This window comes from Benincasa hispida, chromosome 8, assembly GCF_009727055.1.
Source record: "Benincasa hispida cultivar B227 chromosome 8, ASM972705v1, whole genome shotgun sequence".
Classification (NCBI taxonomy): domain Eukaryota; kingdom Viridiplantae; phylum Streptophyta; class Magnoliopsida; order Cucurbitales; family Cucurbitaceae; genus Benincasa; species Benincasa hispida.
The window spans coordinates 17,344,538-17,368,218 of NC_052356.1; the positions used below are offsets into that span (position 1 = coordinate 17,344,538).

At 36.7% G+C, this 23,681-nt stretch overlaps 1 protein-coding gene across 1 annotated transcript; it reads left to right on the forward strand.

Moving 5' to 3' along the window:
- Positions 1-7,962: 7,962 nt before the first annotated feature.
- On the forward strand, positions 7,963-14,936 carry LOC120083950. The gene is made up of 4 exons (XM_039039856.1): positions 7,963-8,255; positions 14,115-14,284; positions 14,414-14,552; positions 14,615-14,936. The coding sequence occupies exons 1-4, from the start codon at positions 7,963-7,965 to the stop codon at positions 14,934-14,936; spliced, it is 924 nt and encodes a 307-aa protein (XP_038895784.1).
- Positions 14,937-23,681: the final 8,745 nt, after the last annotated feature.

The window sequence follows — 23,681 nt, forward strand, 5'->3', positions numbered from 1 at the left end:
AGAAAAAAAAATCAAGACTAAAACCATTTTTTAAACTATCTTTTAAGGTGGTAAAGGTATTTTTTTTATGTGATAAAAGCTTTTATTTTAGGTTAGCTTTATGAGCTCCAATCTTACTAGATGTTTTGATGATAACAAATGTTTTTATTTATGATTTTTAGTGTTCTAAAGTGTTCATACCTTAGAGCTTAGAGAGACGATTCTAATACATTTTGAATTGCTCAAATTGGATCTCAAATGAAGAAGTTTGTGGCCAAAAGAAGATTAGGAAGAAAATTCCTATGTGACAATGACATGACATACGTGGACAAATCATGTGACAATACGAATGAGATAGTACACACATGGGAAATCAAAACAAATTGGACGGCTCAAATCATGACACGTGGCGTTATCATGAATATTGCTTTTTAAACAAATTAAAAAGAAATTAAAACGAATCTATTTTTCATTTTAAAAAAGAATTAAAATGAAATAAAATAAAAAGAAGAAGGTTTTCCTACTTCCCTTTAAAAAAAATGATATAGCTTATTATTATTTTTATTCTCTAAAATATACTTTCCTTCATTTACTATTTAATCTCCCCCCTTTATTTCTTCAAGTTCTCATCCATGGTCATTTTCAAATCATATTTTTTTAGGCAAAAAAAAAAAAAAAAACTCTTCTTAACAATCATCCTCTTCAAAATTTAATCATTGTCGAATAAAAAATTCTCTAATTATTTTGAAAACTTCTCTCTTGTTCTCCATCGTTCTTCATTCTTTCAAGATTTTATTGTTTTCATAACTTTGCTTTTGTGAGAGAGAGTTTATTTTGAGTACCTAAAATTTGTATATCTACACATCTTTGATGGGTTTTTCAATTTCAAAATTTCAATTGAAAACTTGTAATAAGGTGGGGTAGTACCTTAGTTTGGGTGGAGTGGTTTAATCCTAAACCCAAAAAAGAAAAAGGATTTGTAGTGGGTTATCTTGAATCGTTGAAAAATATCAAAATAGGTTGGATCTTGAATGTGCAAACAGATCGGAAGTGGTTTGACTCTTGAACCTGTATAAAGAGTGGTAAATTGGTTTGGTTCTCACTCTTAAGAGAATACGTGCAGTAAAATACCAAGGAGTCTTGGGGAATAGAGGAGGGATTCCGAAACACGATAAAAATCATGGGTGTCATTTCTTTCTCTATAGTCTTTTAATTTCCACAATCTATTTTTGTTACTAATTATTTCATAGTTTTTTTGAAGCAACCCAGTTTATCTCTAGCGTTGTCATACGATCCTACATTTTAAAATAAATTTGAAATAAAAATCAAGATGTTAATGTGATAATGATTTAAAATCTAGTTGATAAAATTTAGATTCAAATTAATTTGATTTGATCTTAAATCAAATCTCGGGAAGAAAAATCAAGACTAAACCAAAGTTTTTTTTTTCTTTTTCTTTTAACGTGATAAAGCCAAATTTATCTCTTTCTCTCTCTCTCTTTTTTTTTTTTTGAAAATCTGTACAAATGGAATAGGGACCTTTAATATTAATATTGTTGTTTTCAAAACTTATTAGAGAAATATTGTTGTTTTGAAACTTATTAGAGAAATATTGTTGTTTTGGAAGTTTGAGGCTAAAGGTCGAATGTTGAGAACTCGACGAACAAAGAAAAACTTGTAAACAATACATAGGCCGAAACTTCAACCCTCGACAAGGGAAATCTCGCGAATCTCGCTTAGGTTTGTTCAAAGGTTGAAGTTTTGACACACATCCACCCTCGAGATTGCATGTTTATTACTTTTAATTTTTTCCCTTATAAGAGAATTAAAAGTAATGACGATGGTAATATACTATATTGTATCTGTGTACTCGAGCTGCTTCTAACAACCGTATGCATTTTGTTATATTTCGAATTAGGACGGAGCTTGTGGGGATTACTGAGGGGGTGGGGATGGCTATATTTCTGGGAGCGAAACTCCCAGGCGAATATGAGTCATATACAAAGTTATTGCCTTGGAATGAAAGACAATTCCGAATTAGCTTTGTCTTACGAACAAAATTTTGTATATTTAGGTTGTCGAAAGGTTACAAACAAATGTCGAAACTTCAAAGCGATTAAGGAGATAAGTGGGCTGAAGCAGATTAAAGAATCGGAGAGCGAAGATCTCAAAGCGAGATCTTTAGAAGAGAGTAAAGATTCAAAGCGAGAATGTTGGATCGAGATCGAGATGACTAATTCTGAACTAAACATTTGAACTTGGTAAAATGAAATGGTTGAATAATTGAAAAATGAGATTTATTCAGGAATACACTATGGAATGCCTAAGATTTACGCCATTGAGTTACTGGTAGTAGATCCATATAAAAAAAGTGTTGTTTGATTGTTTTAACAGAAGAAATGAAAGCTAGTAATCATTAATGGAAAAAAATAAAACAACAAATAACAGAGTGAGCGAGATATTGAACAGAGAGGCGACGGATTGAGAGCAGAGAGCGAGATCTTAGGACGAGAGTAAGAGTGAGAGAGTAGATCTTCGAGAGAGCGATTACTGAGAGAGCGAGATCTTAGGAGCGAGAGCGAGGACTAAGAGAGCGAAGTCTAGGAGAGAACCGAGAGTCTTCACTTTATTTGGAACTTTTCAATAGAAATATATATAAAAAAAGAGAAAAAAGAGCTAATAATCATACTATAATTGAATATATTAGATTATTATACTATAATTGAATATCATTAGACAATAAATTGAATATATTTAGGATTATTATACTATAATTGAATAATCATTAGACAAAAATTGAATATATTAATTATTATACTATAAATTGGATATATTAGATTATTATAATGGTAAAACTTTATTGATTACAAAAAAAAAAAAAAAAATTGAATATACAGTAGATTATTATAAAAAAAATTGAATATACAATAAATTATAATAAAAAAATTGAATATACAATAAAATGAATATATAATAAAAAAATTATTTATTATTCAATCCCTAACTATCTGGAGTCCATCTTAGTAACGAAGGACACTTCCTTCAATTATGTCTTAACTGGTTACAAAAATCCACATTGTTGTTGAGTGGTTGGTTCTGTCCAATCCATCTCGTTGGGATAATGTGAACTTTTCGGTCTACCAGGTCTTCTCAACAACGATGGATCAGGATGTAAGACGACCATATTAGGGTGCGTGATCCAGTAATCTTCATGCGGTACAGGTTCTCAGTACTTTTGCAACTATGGGCTTGGGAGCGATTTCCAACAATGGCCCCATAGCTACATCATGTTAATGACGCTCAGTTAGTTAGAGCCTACGATTCTTGGTATATTTTTTTAATTCAATTTAATTTTTATATCACCGATCTAGTTAATTTAAATTCTAAATTATCAATTTAAAAATTTAGGTAGAGAGACAAATTTTGTGTGACTAGGACAGCCACACATGTAGTCAACCAGTATAGATACATGTTTGATCTGCTTCAACCTGAACAGGTACATAATACTAAACCTAATTGATTATTTTATTCATATTTTTGTTGTATTTGTCTTTAATATTCTCTAATATAACATTTTGTGTTTCAGGTTATTTGGGAGCCGTACAAAATTATTGTGCATACTTTGCCTAATTTTTTTACGAATGGTCAAAACATATGGCGGACGATGAGTCCTCTCATATGTTTTCACATTGGTGAGTGGCATCTTCCTGACAGGGTGATGAGAGAATTCGATTTTCAGCAGGATGTCCCAACGCCTTGTAATACTGAATCCGTATTGCATGATATTGACCTAAGGACTAGAGATTGGTCCGAAAAAGTTGCACATTTGGTAGTGCGATGGCACTATCGTGCAAGGTTTATTGCAGTGGGGGCTTCTCTTGAACAGTCTGACACAGATGTCACTCTAGAATATATTCATTGGTATAATAATATCACAAGGCGCTATGTCACTCATCCGGGAGCAGTTGTGGGTCATATGGTAAATGAATGAACATTATCTAATTTTTTTAAATTTAAATTTATTTTAAATATTGTCTAATTGTTTTATAATTCACAGAGATTGAACAACAGTAGACTCCGTGAGGTTAGGAATGATCAGAACCAAGTTCTTGCTATATGTAGTGACAACCAAAGCTATATGGAGCAAAGTCATTATATGTACGATATACCTATTGTTCCTCCATCAGATCCTAGATGTAGAGGACCTGTTCGGGAAGAGGATGAGTTTGATGAGGTTGCACATAATGTGGAAGAGTTGCCCCCTATGATGCAGACGCAGACGCAGAGTCAAACTGATTATGTTAGTCCGATGATGATGATGCCAGCCTTTGGTTCAGGACATTATGACTCAGAGGTTGGTCCTTCGTCTTCATACATGCATGGACATGGTCGGGGTTGTGGAGAGCATAATGAATATTAATATTATGAAGCGCTTGCAGAGGTACCAGAGCAACATCAAGAAGAACCCGAGCAACCTCAAGTTCGAAGTCGACGACGACAACCAGCTCTAAATCGACGACGTCCGCCTTGTGGGACACATTGATTTTTGTAATTATTTTTATATAAATGAGATATTTAATTTACATTTTTTTTATTTTTATGAGTTATTATTATTTTTAGAGTTTAAATAAAATAATAAAATATTTTTAGAAATTGTTTTTATAAAATGGAAAATAAAAAAAAAAAAGAAAAAGAAAGAAAGGATTAGAAAGGAGAAGGTGGAATGTGTAATAATTAAAAAGGAAAAAAAAGAGAAATTTGTACAGTATTCTCGCTCTCACTCTCTCAAAATCTTGCTCTCTCTCATAATCTCGCTCTCGAATTTGATTGGGAAGTTCAGTGGCAAAAAGAAGGATATTCATTAACTCGTTATTTAGTCAGAATTGCTGAAATGACAGAATCCGTAAAAATTATTCAACAAGCTTTGGAAGGAATTCCAGGGGGACCTTATGAAAATTTAGAAATACGATCTTTTGATAGAGAAAGGTCTCCGAAATGGTAATTAAACAGACTCAATAATAAAGTTAGGAAGGGCAAGATAGAGGGTTCAAATATTTTTACAAATAGTTTGAAAACAACAATATTTTCCTAAATAGTTTCTAAAAGGACAATATCCTTTTAATTTTCCCAATGGAATAGCATGAAAGTTTACATTAAATGAAAAATAAATGTGAGGAAGATTTCACTTCATCCATCATTGTCCCCTACCTAGTTGATAAGAGCAATTGGAGGAAAGACATTGTAACGCCCTAAAATCTAGGTAAGATTTAAATTAAATCGTGCATTTGAGTGTTTCTTTTATTTAAAGGCCAAGGTTTAGGTCTTCTTCTTCTTCTTTTTTTTTTTTTTTTTAAAAAATAATAATAAATAAAATAAAATAATAATTTATTTAGTGGTTGTTTTACACTTTCCTAAAAAGAGGTAGGGTTAAGGGTTTGGTAATTGTTTTAAATAGGGTAATTGGGAAGCATGCAGTAGAAAAAAAAAATTATAAAGAAAAGAAAACCCTTTTCTTCCTCTTCTCTCCCAACTAGCCGTTCACCACCCTCCAAAGGTCTTTTTTTCTTTTTTCCTTCCGGCCGATCTCTTGCTTCCAACCGTGCGAGTAACCGCCACAGGTCCAGTCACTCGCAACCGTCGACCAAGTCCGCGCTCGCTAGCCGCCACTCTTCCCTGTCCGTCGACCCGAAGCTGCCGTCGATCGCGAACCAGCTGCGCCCAAATCGATCCGTCGACCTGAAACGACGATCGACGAACCGAATTCACAAACTGAAGCCGCGTCCTTCTCTCAGGACACATCGTCCTCCCCGTCTGCCAGCCACCAGTCTAAACCCAAGCGTCGTCCGCCAGTCTTGGCGCGGCCGATTCTGGTTACCGTCAGATCGTGGTGTTTCCGTCCGATCTTTTTGTTGGGGTAATTCTCGGTTCCTTTTGGCAGCCCATCGTCATTTGGAATTCTTGGGCCAAAGCTAATCTTTACCCATGGGATTTGTGGTTGGTTTCAGGAATGTGTGGTGGCAAAGGAAGTTTCCAAGCGGAGTGAGAGTTCGTTTTGGGATAGTTCGATATCCCGAGGTAAGTGGTTTACTGCCGGTTTGCCCTTAATCACAAACATGTGTTACGTATTTATTCCTAGGTTGGAATAAAATATTTTGATAAGCCTGCTGGTCCGAAGGAAAATTTTGAAAGCTTACGCTTATGTCACCGTATGTCGCTGTGGTATGTCATTGCAAAGTTTGCTGCATGGGTAAAATGTGATAAAGTTTGATGCATGGGTAAAATGTGACAAAGTTTGATGTATGGGTAAAATGTGATAAAGTTTGATGGATGGGCAGATTGTGAACTGTTGGATGATCTTGGCATGATTTATGGCCGTGGTTACATGCTTATGTCTGTTTGAGATTTTAATGACTGTTAGTGGCATGATTCATGGCCTTGGTTGCATGCTTATGTCTGTTTGAGATTTTAATGACTGTTAGTGGCATGATTCATGACCTTAATTGCATGCTTATGTCTGTTTGTGATTTTAGTGATTGTTAGTGTTGCCATTGGGCTATGCACATTGCATGTAGACGACAGTTAATGGAAATTGATTATCGTGAGCCTTCAAGCCCACACCCTATGCTTATGTACGGTGTCCTTTTTGGGACCACCACTTATGTTTATGCCTGTAACCTTTAGGGTCACTACTTATGAAAGCGTGCCTTCGGGTTCGCCCCTTATGCCTATGCCTATGCCTACGCTTATGATGCCCTTGTGCACTTTCGTCCAATGGAAATACTAACAGATCACTGAGTGGGTCCAGTAGTGGGCCGCTTACTGAGTATACTTTTATACTCACCCTTTTCTTTTCATATTTTTCAGGTAAGGATAATGATAGACCGACGCATGACAAGAAAGATCCGTGATCTGACCATTTGGACGACTTACTGCTTCCACACTTAGTGTCGTGTTTTTGAGTCTGGTTTAGGAGTTAGGTGTTTTAAGCTCTTATGAAATATTCATTAATTTTATTATTTTATTATTTAATTGTTATTCATTTTGAAGTTGGGTTAGGGGTACCCGAACGATATTTTTTTATTTATTATTTATTTATGTTTTCTCACCTTTGCTTATTTGAGCATTATTTAAATTAAATAAAATTTTGTCTCTTTTATTTATTTGTTTTTTAAAAAAAATGTATTGATAAGCCTATGCCTGCATAAAGTAGCATCCTAGAAACATAAAAGAAAGTAGGGTCGTTACAGTTGGTATCAGAGCCTAAGTTTTAGGTTCTATAGATTGACTTACATCGTGAGTCCAACTTGTTCCTTATGGCCACAAATGGATCTTTCGTCATCGCCAGGTATGTTGTTTAAAGTTCTTTAGGGAAATATGTATGAAATTTTACCTGTTGTGCAGTCGTTTGATGATTTACCCTACCAGCATTTATTAAAGTGTTGCGTGTGGTTACTAGGTATGACACCACGAACTAGAGGGAGAGGCAGTCGAGGTAATAAAGTAGTTGGGAAACGGGACCCTGACATGCAAGAACCTGAGGTGCAGAGCCAAGAGGTGGGGGACCCACCACCTCGTGACCCTTCTGGGTCAACTTGGCAGAAGGATAGACCAAGAAGCGGGCCTTGAGCTTCGACTGTGTCCCCGCCAGGTCTGTCATCCTTAGAAATTCTAGTAGAATATATAGCTATGGCTGCAACTATTGTGAATGTCGTCACGCAGGTCGTAATAGGACAGTTAAGGGGTATGGTGGCCAAGCAGATAGCTCAACATGCTCAGTCACAGCAGGCGCTATCCTCGTCAGTCCCATTACCACCAGTTCAGAATTAAGATAGGGCCGCGAATCAAACTGTGGTAGACCCTTCTTTGGAGGCTAGATACCTACGGGATTTCAAGAAGTATGATCCCTCGACGTTTAACGGGTCCCTGAAAGACCCCATAAACGCATAATTGTGGTTGTCCACTGTAGAGGGGATTTTTCAGTACATGAGGTGTCCAGAGGAGCAGAAGCTACAGTGTGCCGCTTTCGTTCTCATCAATAATGCCAAGCGCTGGTGGCACTCAGCTGAGAGAATGATAGAAGCCAGTGGAGGACAAGCCACGTGGAACCAATTCAAGGAGCGGTTTTACGAGAAGTACTTCTCTGCTCACGTGAGGTACAACAAGCAGGCTGAGTTCATGAATCTGAAGCAGGGAACCATGACGATAGAAGAGTATGAGGAGGAGTTTGACAAATTGTCTTGCTTTGCCCCTGATCTAGTGTCTAATGAAGAAAAGAGGTCTGAAAGATTTATGCAAGGACTTCGGGACGGGGTGCGAGGCATTGTGCAAGCTTTGGAGCCTCCCACCTACGTCGCAACTTTCTGAGCGGCAGCACGCGTGGGTTGTCGTTTAGGGATAGAGTTCCTAAAGTCCTTGACGGAGGAACCGGCCCACGACCAGAAGAGTAAAGTTGAGCAGAAAGCTCCAGGACCTCTGTAGAAGGTTCAGAGTACAAGCAGGTCAGTAGGGCACACCCTGTTGGGGTTGATGCCCTAAAGTCTCGTGTCCTGTAGTTTGTAAACAGTATGTATGAACACTTATGATGTTAATATATGATATTTACTTCACATCTTGTATTTTACTTGGTTATTTATTTTATTTACTTTACCACAAACCAATAAACATAAAATCCTTGGCTATTTGTATGTGACTCAAGCATGTATGTGGTGACATACAAGTGGATCATGTCTTGAGTGATAACAAAAAATGGTCTGTAGTATATGCATAAAGGCGAGAAACCTTATCCTGGTAACGCTACGGACGTGGCCCGCTTTGTGGAATGGTCACAATGTTATGACTTGATCACAGATGATTTGATCCTGATCAATTCTCTGTTGGGGGAATAGCCACACGAGCGAGAGCGTCCTAATACAAAGAGTTTATATAAAGACCTGACTAAGAAGTGTTACGTCTCCGTTTATATAACACGTTATGTTGATGAGCTTTCACTCACTAGGAATGACCATTTCAGGTAATTATTGACTCAATGCTTGAGTGAGTTGGAACTCCTGCATTGGGGCGATCCTTTTGATTTGTATGGGTGGAGTGGCCAGGTTGCCCGAATCAACCTACAATTCTGAAGGATGTCGTTCACTAATTGAGAGCATGGGAACTTCAGCTACAAAGATAGAATTCACTCCTTCCCCGAAGTAGATAGATGGCTCTCTTAAGGGCTGATTCTGGGGCTTAAACGATGTAGCACCACACACCTTCTCTTGGCCCGAAAGGTGTAGTGCTTGATTTTATGAAGTGAATTATGGATGATATGCGACGGTGAAATTGCGTTGTGCACTCAAGTTTCCTCAGCGGAATCTAAGTGTAAATTCCACTGAGTTTCCTGGTAAGTCCAGGATCGAACTTAGGGACTTGTGAAAATAGATTGCGATGGTAATTTTTATGAAAACTTTACGGTAACCGGTAACTCAATTAATTGTTGATTTGTTGTTGATTGCGTTAATGAAATATAAACAAATGTGGCGGATTTGAGAAAAGTCAGTTGTGTGATAGATACACTGAGTATGCGAATGAACGAGTTGAGAAGATCTTTAGCTAGCGTTACTGAGGAACGCGTCAGATTATACAATCATACTACAACCATGCACAACAAGTCATTTTCCAATGCAAATGCGATGCTCCTAAGTCTAGGACGCATGTGTTGAATGCAAAAGTGTCCATAGAGCTTATCCCTAAGTCTCTACTCTTTTCCTATGCGATGATGAAAAATGCATAAAGGCAAGGTGACCGAATACAATCATATCCTATCTCTAGGATGCATGCGATGCATTGATAATAAATAATGCTTATTCCTAAGCTTCTATCTCTTGATTATGCGTTCTAATCTGACTCTCCCGATCCTAGATTCTAACCTGACCTTCCCAAGCCTAGATCTTATCCTTAGACTACCCTTCCGAGTATCTCTAATGGACGAATGAAGCATACATAATACAAGATAATGGCATAGAATGAAAATTCACTAGTTGTGCTAGCTAAATGCTTCTCAACCTGTTCAACAGATTTAGCTACTCATGCGTAAATAACAGAGAATGAACAGATGTAGAGAAGGAAATTCTATTTTTATAAATGAGTTTGAGTACAAAATAACAATGGAAGATAAAGGTAGAGAGCCTGGTAGCAATTCCTTGCTGACCGAAGCTTTTACACTGTCAATCTCTATTCGGTTCCAAAGATATTCCTGCTTCCGCAGGCGTCGACCCTCCCTTTGTTCTGGCAGCTTTCGACGCTCTCCCAAGCTTACCGAAACGATCTGTCAGCACCACCTTCCTCTCTCATGTCCGCCATAAAACGAAAGGAAAACTATGAACAGAGACGTGCAAACTAAAGTATGAAATTTCGAACTGTTGAACCTTTTTTCTGAAGGTCGCCCTTAGTATTTATAGAACATCCAGGGTGAACGGCAGCTTCTCTCTCATGATTGCACAGTTGGGACAACTTTAATTCTCCTAACTGATGCACCGAATATTTGTTACCGAAAAGCTTAATGTACATGTTATCGTTAATCGACGGTCAACTTAATTCGGATTTGACTGCTATCAGCTTTCTATCCCATCGCGATTAATTAGCCTTTTACCCAGATGCGCCCACCATGTTGTGGTGACCAAGTTGCGGCAATCCTTCTCGGGCGAATATTTGCGAACACGATCATCGCAAAGCCTTGCGGTAATACTGCGCTCGACCAATGATTTCCTATGATCACAATTTCTGCCTTGCGTCATCGCATATTATGTACAAAATACACAAATCAACTGTTCTAATGCGATGAACACATGCGACTGCAATATTATGAAATTGATGCTTAATGGACGCAATTTAACATGTTTTATCAATGCAAGCCAACATTGTTTAAGAACTTAGCACTATGATATCATACATTTCTGCCCGTTATCAAGGTGTTCACACATAGTTGGACTACGTTGTATTGTTCATTAGAGGAATTAATGGTATTTAAGGAGTGAGATGTAACTACAGGGGCAAAACAGTAAATTGGCCCAATTGTACTTACGAGCATCTGTGAAGGGTCATCGTACCCATGATTGGTTATATCCAATGGACACAGAAATATATCTGTGGTAAGAAGAGTTTAGCTATTGGTCTTTAGTGGAATCACTGACAGTTAACAGATGGTAGATCTCGTGGCTAAAGAGTTTAGTCAGCTATTCACATGCCGTTGGAGCTTCGAGCCACAAGTCCATTAGGTCACCTGGGTAGCTTGGATAAAGTCGAGAACCAGTGTTTGGGTTAATTTGAAATGTTCAAATTGACAAGAGGAAGTTCAATTATGTATTATATAATTGGACTGGTTAATTATATGATATAATTGGGCTAAATGTATGAGATACATTATTTTGGAGGAAATTAGATATAAATATGATTTATATCAGGTAGAGGAGAAATACTATAGTAGATATGTATATCAACTATAGGATATAAATATAATATGATTATATTTATTAATTAAATTAATTGATTAATTATTTGATAATTAACGAATTTATCCATGTTCGGACGTGGGAAGTGGGCTGCGTAGGTTATGGTAGCCGGCGGATTAAAAATGAATTTTTTTTTCATTTTTCACAATCGTGCATTCACATTATCGTCCGCGCCCAGAAGAATTCGTGAAAACGATCGCGAGAGCCTATATGATAGAAGCTCATCTGTCTAAACGATTGTCTGCCTCGCGTTTTCTCTAAACGAACGTATACGTTTTCCCTAAACGATCGTTCAGCCTTTCATACACGATCGTGTAGCTCTACTATACGATAAGCATTTCCGCTATACGATAGCAGAGTTTCATCTCCCACTTTCTTTTCGTCTACACAACGCGTTCTCTTCCATCCTCTACCAAACTCACCAAAGCCCACTCTTTGGGTTTTTGATGCCGAGGATACTCGAATTTCTCTTGTGGTGGTGTTGTCTTCACTGCAGTGTTCGTGTACGTTCTGATCGTGTTGTTGCAGTCGACCTACTCGCCGGGTGTTGGTAAATTCGTTGGAGGTTTGCCGCTGCTTAGGGTTCAGATGTTCGAATAGTGTCTTCATCTGGTATGAACCCTTTCCTTATTAATTATTGTGTTCTAAGCATGCTGATAATTAGGTTTATACGCATAACTGTTTGTTTGGAATGTATATCTTTTGTGTTTCGGTCACTGTAAAATCGGAGCGATCTAAACCCACTCATGGAACTCTCGGTATGAGATCCTTCAATTGGTATTAGAGCCAGGTTTCTGATACTCCGATTTCATCTGTTGCAACGAAATAACGTATACATTCATGGTGGGTGCATTTCTACGTTGTTTTAAATGTTAATTCTACCGTGTATGTGCCGGATTAAAGGATGTTTTCGGGATAAATTGCCTCGGTTTGTTTAGTTCCTTTTACATTTGCAGTTGTTTGTAAATGCCCTTGCGTTTTTGGGCATAAATAATCGTAATCGAGTCTGTATCCATTGTGTTTGAAGTCTTGAGTCGTTCGTCGAAGTTCTAGGCAAAGGTTGTGGCTCTTCAAGGAAGGAGACGATCTAGGGTTGTTCGCATCGTGCAGAAGAAATTCTACACGATCGATGTCCATCGCATCGTGAAGATGAAAGAGTATGTGATCGTTTTTTAACACATCGGTTAAATGATGGGGTATGCAATCAAGAGTTGGTCGTATCGGGTTGACGATCGGACACGCGATCATTGAGTATCGTTTAATACGCGTGCGCTTTAGACGATCGTTTAGGTCAACAAGCTTCATCGCTTAGTAACTGACTAAATGATCGTTTAGCATCGCAAGGTAAATCGTTTACCGAGTTGCACGCATCGGTTAGACGATGAGACGCTCGCGTATCGTCTAAAGCGTGCTAGACGATCGTTTAGGTCAGCAAGCTTCATCGCTTAGTAACTGACTAAACGATCGCTTAGTAACTCAAGGTAAATTGTTTACCTGTTGTCACGCTACACGATCGCATGGAAGATTAGGCTTCGCAGCCTCGTCGTCGTCTACGCGATCGTTTGCTTATGTTCCTATTGTCTAGTGCACGTTGAACGATCGCCTATCTACTGAAGTTTGCTACAGGATGAAGACCTCCTAGCGGTTCAAGACCCGGTTCGCTTGTGAACCGGTTTGCTCGATGATAAAATGTAATAGATAGGGTTTTTCATTCCGGTTTTTGGTTTAAAGGCTCATCCTAGTCCATTAATCCTTTGTTTAATACATGCGATGTATGTTTTATATGTCATATGGTATGCACATATAGTAAATCCCACCTTAGGTTATACATTGATCATGCATCATCTCTTTATTGTAATTGTTATAATTTAGAGAAGCATGATTTTAATTATGTAAGAGCATGCTCATGCATCATATAATATAAGAGTTATATTTATGCATGCATAAAAAGCATTGACATGCATCATCTTTATATTATAATTATTATAGTACAAGGGTGAATGATAGCATGTTTGCTTGGTTATTACGCGTTATATAAAAGTTATATAGTAATGACCGGACATTGCATGAAGCATGACACATAGGTTACTTTATAAATATTATAAACGCCTCGTTATACACAATGTTTTTTAGTTGTTTCTTTTTAAGAGTTAAAGAGAAATTAGAAATAAAAGAAATAAGAAAGACATGCATGCTCACTTAGATTTAATTCATGGTTTTAAAATGTTTAAAACTTGGATCACATAGACCTAAGATCATGGTTCTAATATGATTAGCAACCCTAAGGCTTTAATCTTTTAATAAGTTTAATTGGATTAAATTGGCTAATAAAAGGTTAAAGTGTAGCAAATTTATCTATAAGGGACCTTTTGTCTAAGGCAGGTTCTGTCTAGGATGAGGCATTTAAGTTGATAGAAACGTAACACCCCTACCTGGGAGCTTACCTAGAAAGGTGAATTAGATAGATTTGATGCATGCATGCAAGTTAAGGACCTGTCTCTTATACACATCTAGATGTGTATAAGAGACAGGATTTGATGCATGCATGCAAGTTAAGGACAGTCCATTAAAGTGTTTAAATGTGACTACTTGAGCTTGTTCATATTTCATAAACAAACATTGTCTGATTGGCACGGGGACTTGTTTCAGATGTAAGCAGACATGGCATACGACGGACCAATGCCCTAGTAGTAGTTCTGGAAGTGCAGGGGGTCAGCCCCCAAGTTTGCATCAGGGTAGTTCAAGCCGACAGCAACAACAGGGTCGGGTCTATGCCACCAGTCGTCGGGAAGCTGAGCATTCAGGAACAGTAGTAACATGTACGCTCCCAATCTTGGGGCACTACGCCTTTGCATTGTTTGACTCTGGCTCGTTGCACTCTTTCATTTCATCATTGTTCGTAAAGCATGTTATGTTAGTTTTAGAACCCTTGGGTTACGTTTTATCAGTGTCTACACTGTCAGGAGAAATTATGGTAGCAAGTGAGAAGATAAAAGCATGTCAGTTGGAAATAGCGAATCACACCATTGATATAACTCTGATAGTATTATACATGCGTGACTTTGATGTAATTCTGGGCATGGATTGGTTGGCTGCCAACCATGCTTGTATAAACTGTTCTTGTAAGTAGGTGAAATTTAACCCCCTAGGGAAGCCAGTTTTAAGTTCAAGAGGGCCAGAACGGTAGTTTTACCCAAAGTGATTTCAGTGGTAAAGGCCAAGAGGTTGATTAACCAAGGTGTCTGGAGTATCTTGGCTAGCGTAGTTGACACAAGAGAAATCAAGATTGCTCTAATCTCTGAACCAATTATGAGATATTATCCCGATGTATTTCTGGAAGAACTTCGAGGATTGCCTCCACTAAGGGAGATTGATTTTGCGAACGAATTGGAGTCAGACACTATTCCTATATCCAAAGCTTCGTATAGAATGGCTCTGGCAGAATTGAAAGAACTGAAGGTCCAATTATAGGAACTGCTTGATAAAGGATCCATACGACCCAGTGTTTCTCCATGGGGTGCACCAATGTTGTTTGTGAAGAAAAAGGATGGGTTGTTACGTTTATGCATAGACTACAGGGAGTTAAATAAGGTGACCATCAAGAATAAGTACCCACTTTCTAGGATCGATGACCTATTTCACAAGCTATAGGGTGCTACTGTATTTTCCAAGATTGACCTATGGTTAGGTTACCATCAACTGAGGATCAGAGACAGTGATATCCCGAAGACTGCGTTCCGATCTAGATACGGGCATTACGAGTTCATTGTAATGTTTTTTGGTCTGACCAATGCTCTAGCAGTATTCATGGATTTGATGAACCGGGTGTTCAGGGACTTCCTGGACACCTTTGTAATTATTTTCATTGAATGACATCTTGGTCTACACCAAGACAGAGGCAGAACATGAGGAACATCTTCGGAAGGTCCTAGAAACATTGAGGGAAAACAAACTGTATGCAAATTTTTCTAAGTGCGAGTTCTAGCTTCGAAAAGTGTCCTTTCTTAGGCACGTGGTGTCAAAGGACGAGATTTCAATGGATCCAGCTAAGATTGAGGACGTTGCCAATTGGCCCCGCCTTACGACGGTCAGCGAGGTGCGCAGTTTCCTGGGGTTGGCTGGGTACTATCGTAGGTTTGTAGAAAATTTCTCTAGCATGGCGACGTCGTTGACTCAGTTAACCAGGAAGGGAGTTTCGTTTGTTTGGAGCAAAGATTGTGAAGACAGTTTTCAGGACCTCAAGCAGAGGTTGGTTTCAGCACCGGTTCTTACCGTACCAGACGACTCTGGGAATTTCGTGATCTATAGTGATGCTTCTAAGAAGGGTTTGGGTTGTGTGCCTATGCAATAGGGTAGAGTGGTCGCCTATTCTTCCTGCCAGTTGAAAAACCATGAGCAAAACTACCCGACTCACGACTTAGAATTGGCAGCGGTGGTGTTTGCCCTGAAGATCTGGTGGCACTATTTGTATGGGGAAAAGATCCAGGTTTTCACCAACCATAAGAGTCTGAAATACTTCTTCACCCAAAAAGAGTTAAACATGAGGCAATGCAGGTGGCTCGAGTTAGTAAAGGATTACGACTGCGAGATCCTCTACCACCCAGGTAAGGTGAATGTGGTAGCCGAGGCCCTCAGTTGGAAAATCGCTCATTCGGCCGCCTTGATCACTAAGCAGGTTCAATTGTGTAAGGATCTGGAGCGAGAAGAGATTGCGGTGGCAGTGGGGGAAGTCACTTCGCATCTAGCTCAGTTGAGAGTGCAACTAACCTTGAGGCAGAGGATTATTGTTGCACAGTAGGGTGATCCGAGTCTAGTTCAGAAATGTCATCAGGTAGGGTCGGGCCAGGCCAGTGATTTTTTTGTGTCGGTGGACAAGGTTCTTCTGTATCAGGGACGGTTGTGCATTCCAGCAGATGATGGCCTGAAGGGGGAACTGTTAGCAGAAGCTCACAACTTTCCATTCTCGATGCACCCATGAAGTACCAAAATGTACCAAGATGTGAAGTAGTATTACTGGTGGCCCAATATGAAAAGGGAGATAGCTGACTATGTCAGCAGATGTTTAGTCTGTCAGCAGGTGAAGGCCCCGAGGCAGAAGATAGCAGGCTTGCTACAGCCATTGGATGTGTCATAATGGAAATGGGAGAGCGTGGCTATGGATTTCATCACGGGTTTGCCCAGGACAGCGAAGGGTTTCTCAATGATTTGGGTTGTGATAGACAGACTCACTAAGGTGGCAACATTTTATTCCAGGAAAGCCCACGTACGCGGTGAGTAAGTGGGCTCAACTATATATGAAGGAGATAGTTGTTGGGTTGTATGTCCTAAAACTCGTAGTTTTTGTATATAAGTGAATTTTAGTACATATGAAGTTATTTAAGTGAATTAATTGTTTATTCTAAATCCAATTAAATTACGAACCCTTGGCTATTATTATGAGTACTTGAACTTTATGTGGAGACATAAACAGGATCAAAGTTCGAGTAAGTAGCCTAAATAGTCTATAATACATGGATCAGGTTGGGTACCTCTTCCTGGAGACACTATTGAATACGACCCGCTTCATGATTGTTACAAATATTGTAAGGTGTCATAAATGAAGTGATCCTGATTTGTTCATGTAGAGACATGTGAGTGGGGGTATTCTACATAATAAGATTGTGTAGGACTGACCCTGAAATAATCACTGTTACGTATTAACACCGTTTACGATTAACACTGATTAATTTCACTTAACGATGACCTAGATAACTTGATCTGAATCTTGAGCTATCTATGAACTCCTGTTTATTCAGAATTATTCCTTGATCTACATAGGTGAGAGTAAGCTCAATAGCATTGCTCAATATTCCTCCCATTTCAGGGATAAGACCGGGTAGATAGCTGGGGACATAGAATTTGCAAGATGGAATTCACTCCTACCCAACTTAGGGATAGTAGAAAGGTTGTTCTCTTAAGTGTTGTTCTCGAGTCTTGAACAAGGGGCCCCATCCTCTCACTGGCCCGAGAGGGAATGGATTTAGTGATTAGATCCTAAATCAATTGTTCATTAGAGGGACAGTGGTACTTAAGGAGAAAAGATGTAATTCAGAGGTAAATCGGTAATTGACCTAGCTGAAGTTATGAACGATCTGTGAAGGATTGACTTATCGATGATGGTTATATCAAATGGACACAAATATATCTACAGTGACGAGAATGTAGCTACGGGCTTTAGTGGAGTGTCCCGTTAGTTAACGAATGTTGGTTAACTAGGTTAAAGAGTTTGGCCAGTTAATCTCGGATCGTTGGACCTCATGATCTGTAGGTCTATTAGGTCTTTCTACTAGCTCCATAAATGGACTAAAATCTTAGATAGTGTGGTGAATGAGTTTGAACCGTTCAAATCTTGGCTTAAGGAATGAAAGTAAGATATATATACGATATATCGATGTTTAATTACGAATTTAACGGACAAATAGAGTTAATTATAATATTTAAATATGATTTAAATATTAATTATATGAATAGGGATTCATATCGTTTTTAGAAAAATCGGGACAAGTGGAAAAAATATATATATTTTTATTAATATTATATCTAATTAAATTAATTAAATATTAAATTATTTGTATTTATTTAATTAATTATTTTTTTAAATTAAAAATCAATTTTAATTCATTTTTTGGAAATTCATTGAAAAATTGATTTTAAAATTGATTTTTGAAGATTGGATTTTCCCACTAATTAAGCTAGGAGCTTGGTTGTCTTCTTCATAATTAACCAACAAATTAACCATTTTATGTTGTCAAATTTTGATGCTATTGGATTGCATGTTATTCTTTAATAAATAGAGATGATTTTGGCATAAAAATGGTTAAGAATTTTGTGAAAAAAAAGGTTAATTTTGCAAAATTCAATCCATTGTTCATCTTCTTCCCAACCTTCATCCCTTCTCAAATTCACCACAAATTTGGATCCCACCATCCAATCTAAGCCTAGAGAATAGTAGAGAAGACTCTTGTGGTGGTCTATAACCAAGTGGTGTTGAAATTCATCAAGAATTGAAGGGGAATTTGGAGCTTCAAGGGTAAGTGTTCTTGAAACTTTATTTTTCCTTTTTTTAATTGCAAGTTTAATCCTCTAAATTAAGCATCTTAGATTGAAAATTGATCAAATCAACTTCTGCTACATGCTCATTTATCCTGCAATAGTAAGATTGCATGGTGTGCCAGTTTCAATTGTGTCTGACAGGGACCCTCGTTTCACCTCCAGTTTTTGGAAGAGCCTCCGGGCAGCCTTGGGGTCACGGTTAAACTTTAGTACAGCCTTCCACCCACAAACTGATGGGCAAACAGAACATTTGAATCAGACATTGGAGGACATGTTGTGCGCTTGTGCGTTGGAATTCTCAGGGGGTAGGACTCCCACTTGCATTTGGCAGAATTTGTTTATAATAATAGCTATCAGGCTACTATTGGCATGATGCCATTTGAAGCTCTTTACGGTAGAGGTTGCAGGTCTCTGGTTTGCTGGGGTGAGATTGGGGAGAGGAAACTGGTGGGAACTGAGTTAGTGGAGTTGACAAATGAAGCCATGCAGAAGATTAGGGCTCGAATGCTAGCAGTGCAAAGTAGGCATAAAAGTTATGCTGATGTTAAGCGTAAAGATCTTGAGTTCGAGGCAGGTGACAAAGTGTTCCTGAAAGTGGCGCCAATGAAGGGTGTCCTGAGATTCGGAAAGAAGGGTAAGCTAAGTCCGCGTTTTGTAGGGTCATCAGTTTGAGGAAGTAACTTAGGAGCAAGAGGACGAGATGAGAACACTGCATCCAGAGCTCTTCAAGGACTAGAACTTTCGAGGACGAAATTTTCTTAAGGAGGGAAGGTTGTAATGCCCCAAAATCTAGGTAAGATTTAAATTAAATCGTGCATTTGGGTGTTTCTTTTATTTAAAGGCCGATGAGCCACTGCAGGTCCAGTTGCTTGCACCCGTGCTCGTCTTTGCCGTCAACAAAGTGTACACTCGCCAGCCGCCACTCTTCCCTGCCTGTCGACACGAAGCCTCCGTCGATCGCGAACCAGCTATGCCCAAATCGGTCCGTCGACCCAAAATGGCGATCGATGAACCGAAGTCACGAACCAAAGCCGCGTCCTTCTCTTTGAGACACGTCATCCTTTCCGTCCGCCAGCCGTTGGTCTAAACCCAAGAGTCGTCCATCAGTCTTGGTGCGACCGATTCTTGTTACCGTCGGATCGCAGTGGTTCCGTCCGATCTTTCTGTTGGGGTAAGTCTAGGTTCTTTTTGGCAGCCCATCGTCATTTGGAATTCTTGGACCAACGTTAATCTTTACCCATGGAATTTATGGTTAGTTTCAAGAATGTGTGGTGGCGAAGGAAGTTTCCAAGTGGAGTGAGGGTTCGTTTTGGGACAGTTCGATATCTGAGGTAAGTGGTTTACTGTTGGTTTGCCCTCAATCACAAGCATGTGTTACATATTGATTCCTAGGTTGGAATAAAATATTTTGATAAGCCTGCTGGTTAGAGGGAAAATTTTGAAAGCTTACACTTGTGTCACCGTATGTCGCTGTGGTATGTCATTGCAAAGTTTGTTGCATGAGTAAAATGTGATAAAGTTTGATGCATGGGTAAAATGTGACAAAGTTTGATGTATGGGTAAAATGTGATAAGTTTGATGGATGGGCAGATTGTGAACTGTTGGATGATCTTGCCATGATTTATGGTCGTGGTTGCATGCTTGTGTCTGTTTGAGATTTTAATGACTGTTAGTGGCATGATTCATGGCCTTGGTTGCATGCTTATGTCTGTTTGAGATTTTAATGACTGTTAGTGGCATGATTCATGGCCTTGATTGCATGCTTATGTCTGTTTGAGATTTTAGTGTCTGTTAGTGTTTCCATTGGGCTATGCACATCACATGTCATGAGTCTTCAGGCCCACACCCTATGTATGTACAGTGTCCTTTTTGGGACCACCACTTATGTTTATGCCTGTGACCTTTGGGGTCACTACTTATGAAAGCGTGCCTTCGGGTTCGCCCCTTATGCCTATGTCTATGTCTATGTCTATGCCTATGATGCCCTTGTGCATTTTGGTCCAATGGAAAGATTAATAGATCACTGAGTGGGCCGCTTATTGAATATACTTTTATACTTTCTTTTCATATTTTTCAGGTAAGGTTAACGATAGACCGACGCATGACAAGAGAAATCCGTGACTTGGCCATTTGGACGATTTATTGCTTCCGCACTTGGTGTCATGTTTTGGAGTCTGGCTTAGGAGTTAGGCGTTCTAAGCTCTTATGAAATATTCATTAATTTTATTATTTGATTATTTAATTGTTATTCATTTTAAAGTTGGGTTAGGGGTACCCAAACAGTATTTTTTTTTATTTATTATTTATTTATGTTTTCTCACCTTTGCTTATTCTAGCATTATTTAAATTAAATAAAATTTCATCTATTTTATTTATTTATTTTAAAAAATGTATTGCTAAGTCTATCCATGCATAAAGTAGCATCTAGAAACATAAAAGAAAGTAGGGTCGACATGAAGCTGCAAAAAGGAAAAAAATACATTAAAAAAAAATTGGAGGAAAGGCATGGAGCTATAAAAAGAAGAAAGAAATTCTTTTAACAAAATAGAAAAAGAGAGAGAGATACTATAGAAAATTGAGAGTGTAATTTAATACAACAAATTTAGATTCAAATTTTAATTCGTTTGGATCTTAAATCAAATCTTGAAAAAATAAAATAAAACCCATTTTTTTTATTGTGATAAAGCTAATATTTTAAAATACATTAATATGAAGAAAATTCAAAATTTTAATGTGATAATACTTTAAAATCAAGGGGAGGCAATTTAGATTTAAATTTTAATTCAATTGGGTCTTTAAATCCAATTTTCTTTGTTTTTTTTTTCTTTTCTTTTAACATGATGAAGTTTTTTTTTTTCTTTTTTATTTTTAAAAATCTACATGTGAAGGATAGGTTTTTAGATAATATGAGATTTTTTTTCTCTTAATGCGAATTAAAGATAAAATGTATCAAGACTAAAACCAAAACTTTTTTTTTTACTCTCTTTTAAAAAGATAAAGGTATTTTTTTATGTTATAAAGCTATTATTTTAAGATAAATATGAAGAAAAATCAAGATGTTAATGGCATATTGCTATAAAATCAAGTTAGAGAGAATTTAGATTCAAATTTTAATTATATTCAATCTTAAATCAAATCTTGGAAAAAAAAATCAAAATTAAACCGATTTTTTTTTTCATTTTGTGGTAAATCCATTTTGGGTAATTGTTTTAAAGGGTAAAATTGTTGAAAATATTTTCAAGTATAACAAAATGTTACTGTTTATCTATCTGCTACTGATAGATGTCTATCGCGGTCTATTATAATGAAATTTTTGCTACATTTATAAATAAGTTGAATCATTTTTTTTATTTTAAAATAATCCATCCATTTAAAAAAATTCTGAAAATCTTTAAAAATGGAATAAAAATATAAATCACATTGACAGTTTATTCTTTTTAAAAATCTACTGTCAATATGAAGAGTAGGTTTGTAGATAATGAGATTTATTTATTTATTTATTCTTTTTGTTGAGTTAGATGAAATGTGATTTTTCTAAAAAATCAAATCTTGAAAAAAAAAAATCAAGACTAAAACAATTTTTTTTTTTACTTTCTTTTAACGTGATAAATGTATTTGTTTTAAATGTAATAAACCTATTATTTTAAAATAAATATGAATAAATCAAGATGTTAAATTCATAATGCTTTAGGATCGAGCTGAGAAAAATTATATTCAAATTGTGATTCTATTTTATCTTAATTCAAATCTCGGAAAAAAAAATCCAAGATTTAACCTATTGAATTTTTTTCCCTTTCAACATGATAAAGCTATTTTTATCCTTTTTTTTTTTTTTTTTTTTTTTTTTTTTTTTGAAAATCTGTAAAAATGAAATAACAAAGAAAGTTTATATAAAATGAAAAATAACTATAAGGAAGATTCCATTTCATCCACCCTCGTCCTCCGCCTAGTTGATAAAAAGAATGGGGAGAAAGATATGAAGTTTGCAAAAAGGGGAAAAAAAAAGTTTTTCGCGACACCAAACATTAAGATCTTTATCCCTGTCTCCACTCGACTTTTTTAAGGAAATCCGCCAATTCATTATACGGTTCCTAAATCTGCTTATTCATGTGGTAGAGCTACATACTCTTTTACTGGTTTTATGGCTTACCACGACGGTCTATATGGAAGGGTAGTTTTGTTGATGCATTCCGGTTGAGAATGAAACAAGCAAACAAACACAGATAATTGAGATAAAAAATGTCAAAAAAATAAAAGACTAAAACTATTTTTTTTAACGTGATAAAGTTATTGTTTTAAAATAAATATGAAGAAAATTCAAGATTCAAATGCAACAATGCTGTCAAATGAAGTTGAGGAAATTTAGATTCAAATTTTAATTCAATTTCCTCTTTAAATCACTATTATTTTAACTTAAATATGAAGAAAAATCAAGATTTTAATATGATAATGCTTTAAAAAGTAGAGGAAATTTATATTCCAATATTTATTAGATAAAATCTTTAAAATCCAATTTTTTTTTTTCTTTTAACATGATGAAGCTATTTTTATTATTTTTTTCATGGTTCATTTTTAAAAGTATACCATTGATGTGAAGGGTAGGTTTTTAGATAATATGAGATTTATTTTTTAATTTTTGTTATTTTAGTACTTAAACTTTTTTTTTACTTTATTTTAATGTGATAAAGGTACTTTTTTTAATGTGATAATGATATTATTTTAAGATAAAGAGGGATTTTCGAATATAAAAAAATTAGGAGAACTATTTACATAAAATAACAAAATTATATTTTTCTTTGATAGAGGCTAATAGAGGCGGATAGAAGTTTATCATGTCTATCAAGGATAGAAAATGATAGAAGTCTATCACTGATATAAATCTACTATCAATGTCCATTCATTTTTTTTTTTTACTATTTTTGTAAATAATTTGACATTTTTTTTATATGTGAAATTTTTCATAAGATGTGAAAAAAATTAAGATGTTATCATCATAATGCCTTCAAATCACCTTGAGAAAATTTAGATTCAAATTTCTCCAACGAAATTCAAGACTAATTTTTTAAAAATAAATCAGATTCCAAAGGCACATAATAATTTAAAATAATTTATTGTATTTAAAAT

Excerpts from the sequence above, each read along its gene's own strand:
- LOC120083950 (XM_039039856.1), top strand. The coding sequence starts at position 7,963 with ATGAGGTGTCCAGAGGAGCAGAAGCTACAGTGTGCCGCTTTCGTTCTC. Across the intron at positions 8,256-14,114 it reads GTGTCTAATGAAGAAAAGAG|ATGTAAGCAGACATGGCATA; the intron begins GTCTGAAAGATT and ends GACTTGTTTCAG. Across the intron at positions 14,285-14,413 it reads TTCAGGAACAGTAGTAACAT|TGTCTACACTGTCAGGAGAA; the intron begins GTACGCTCCCAA and ends ACGTTTTATCAG.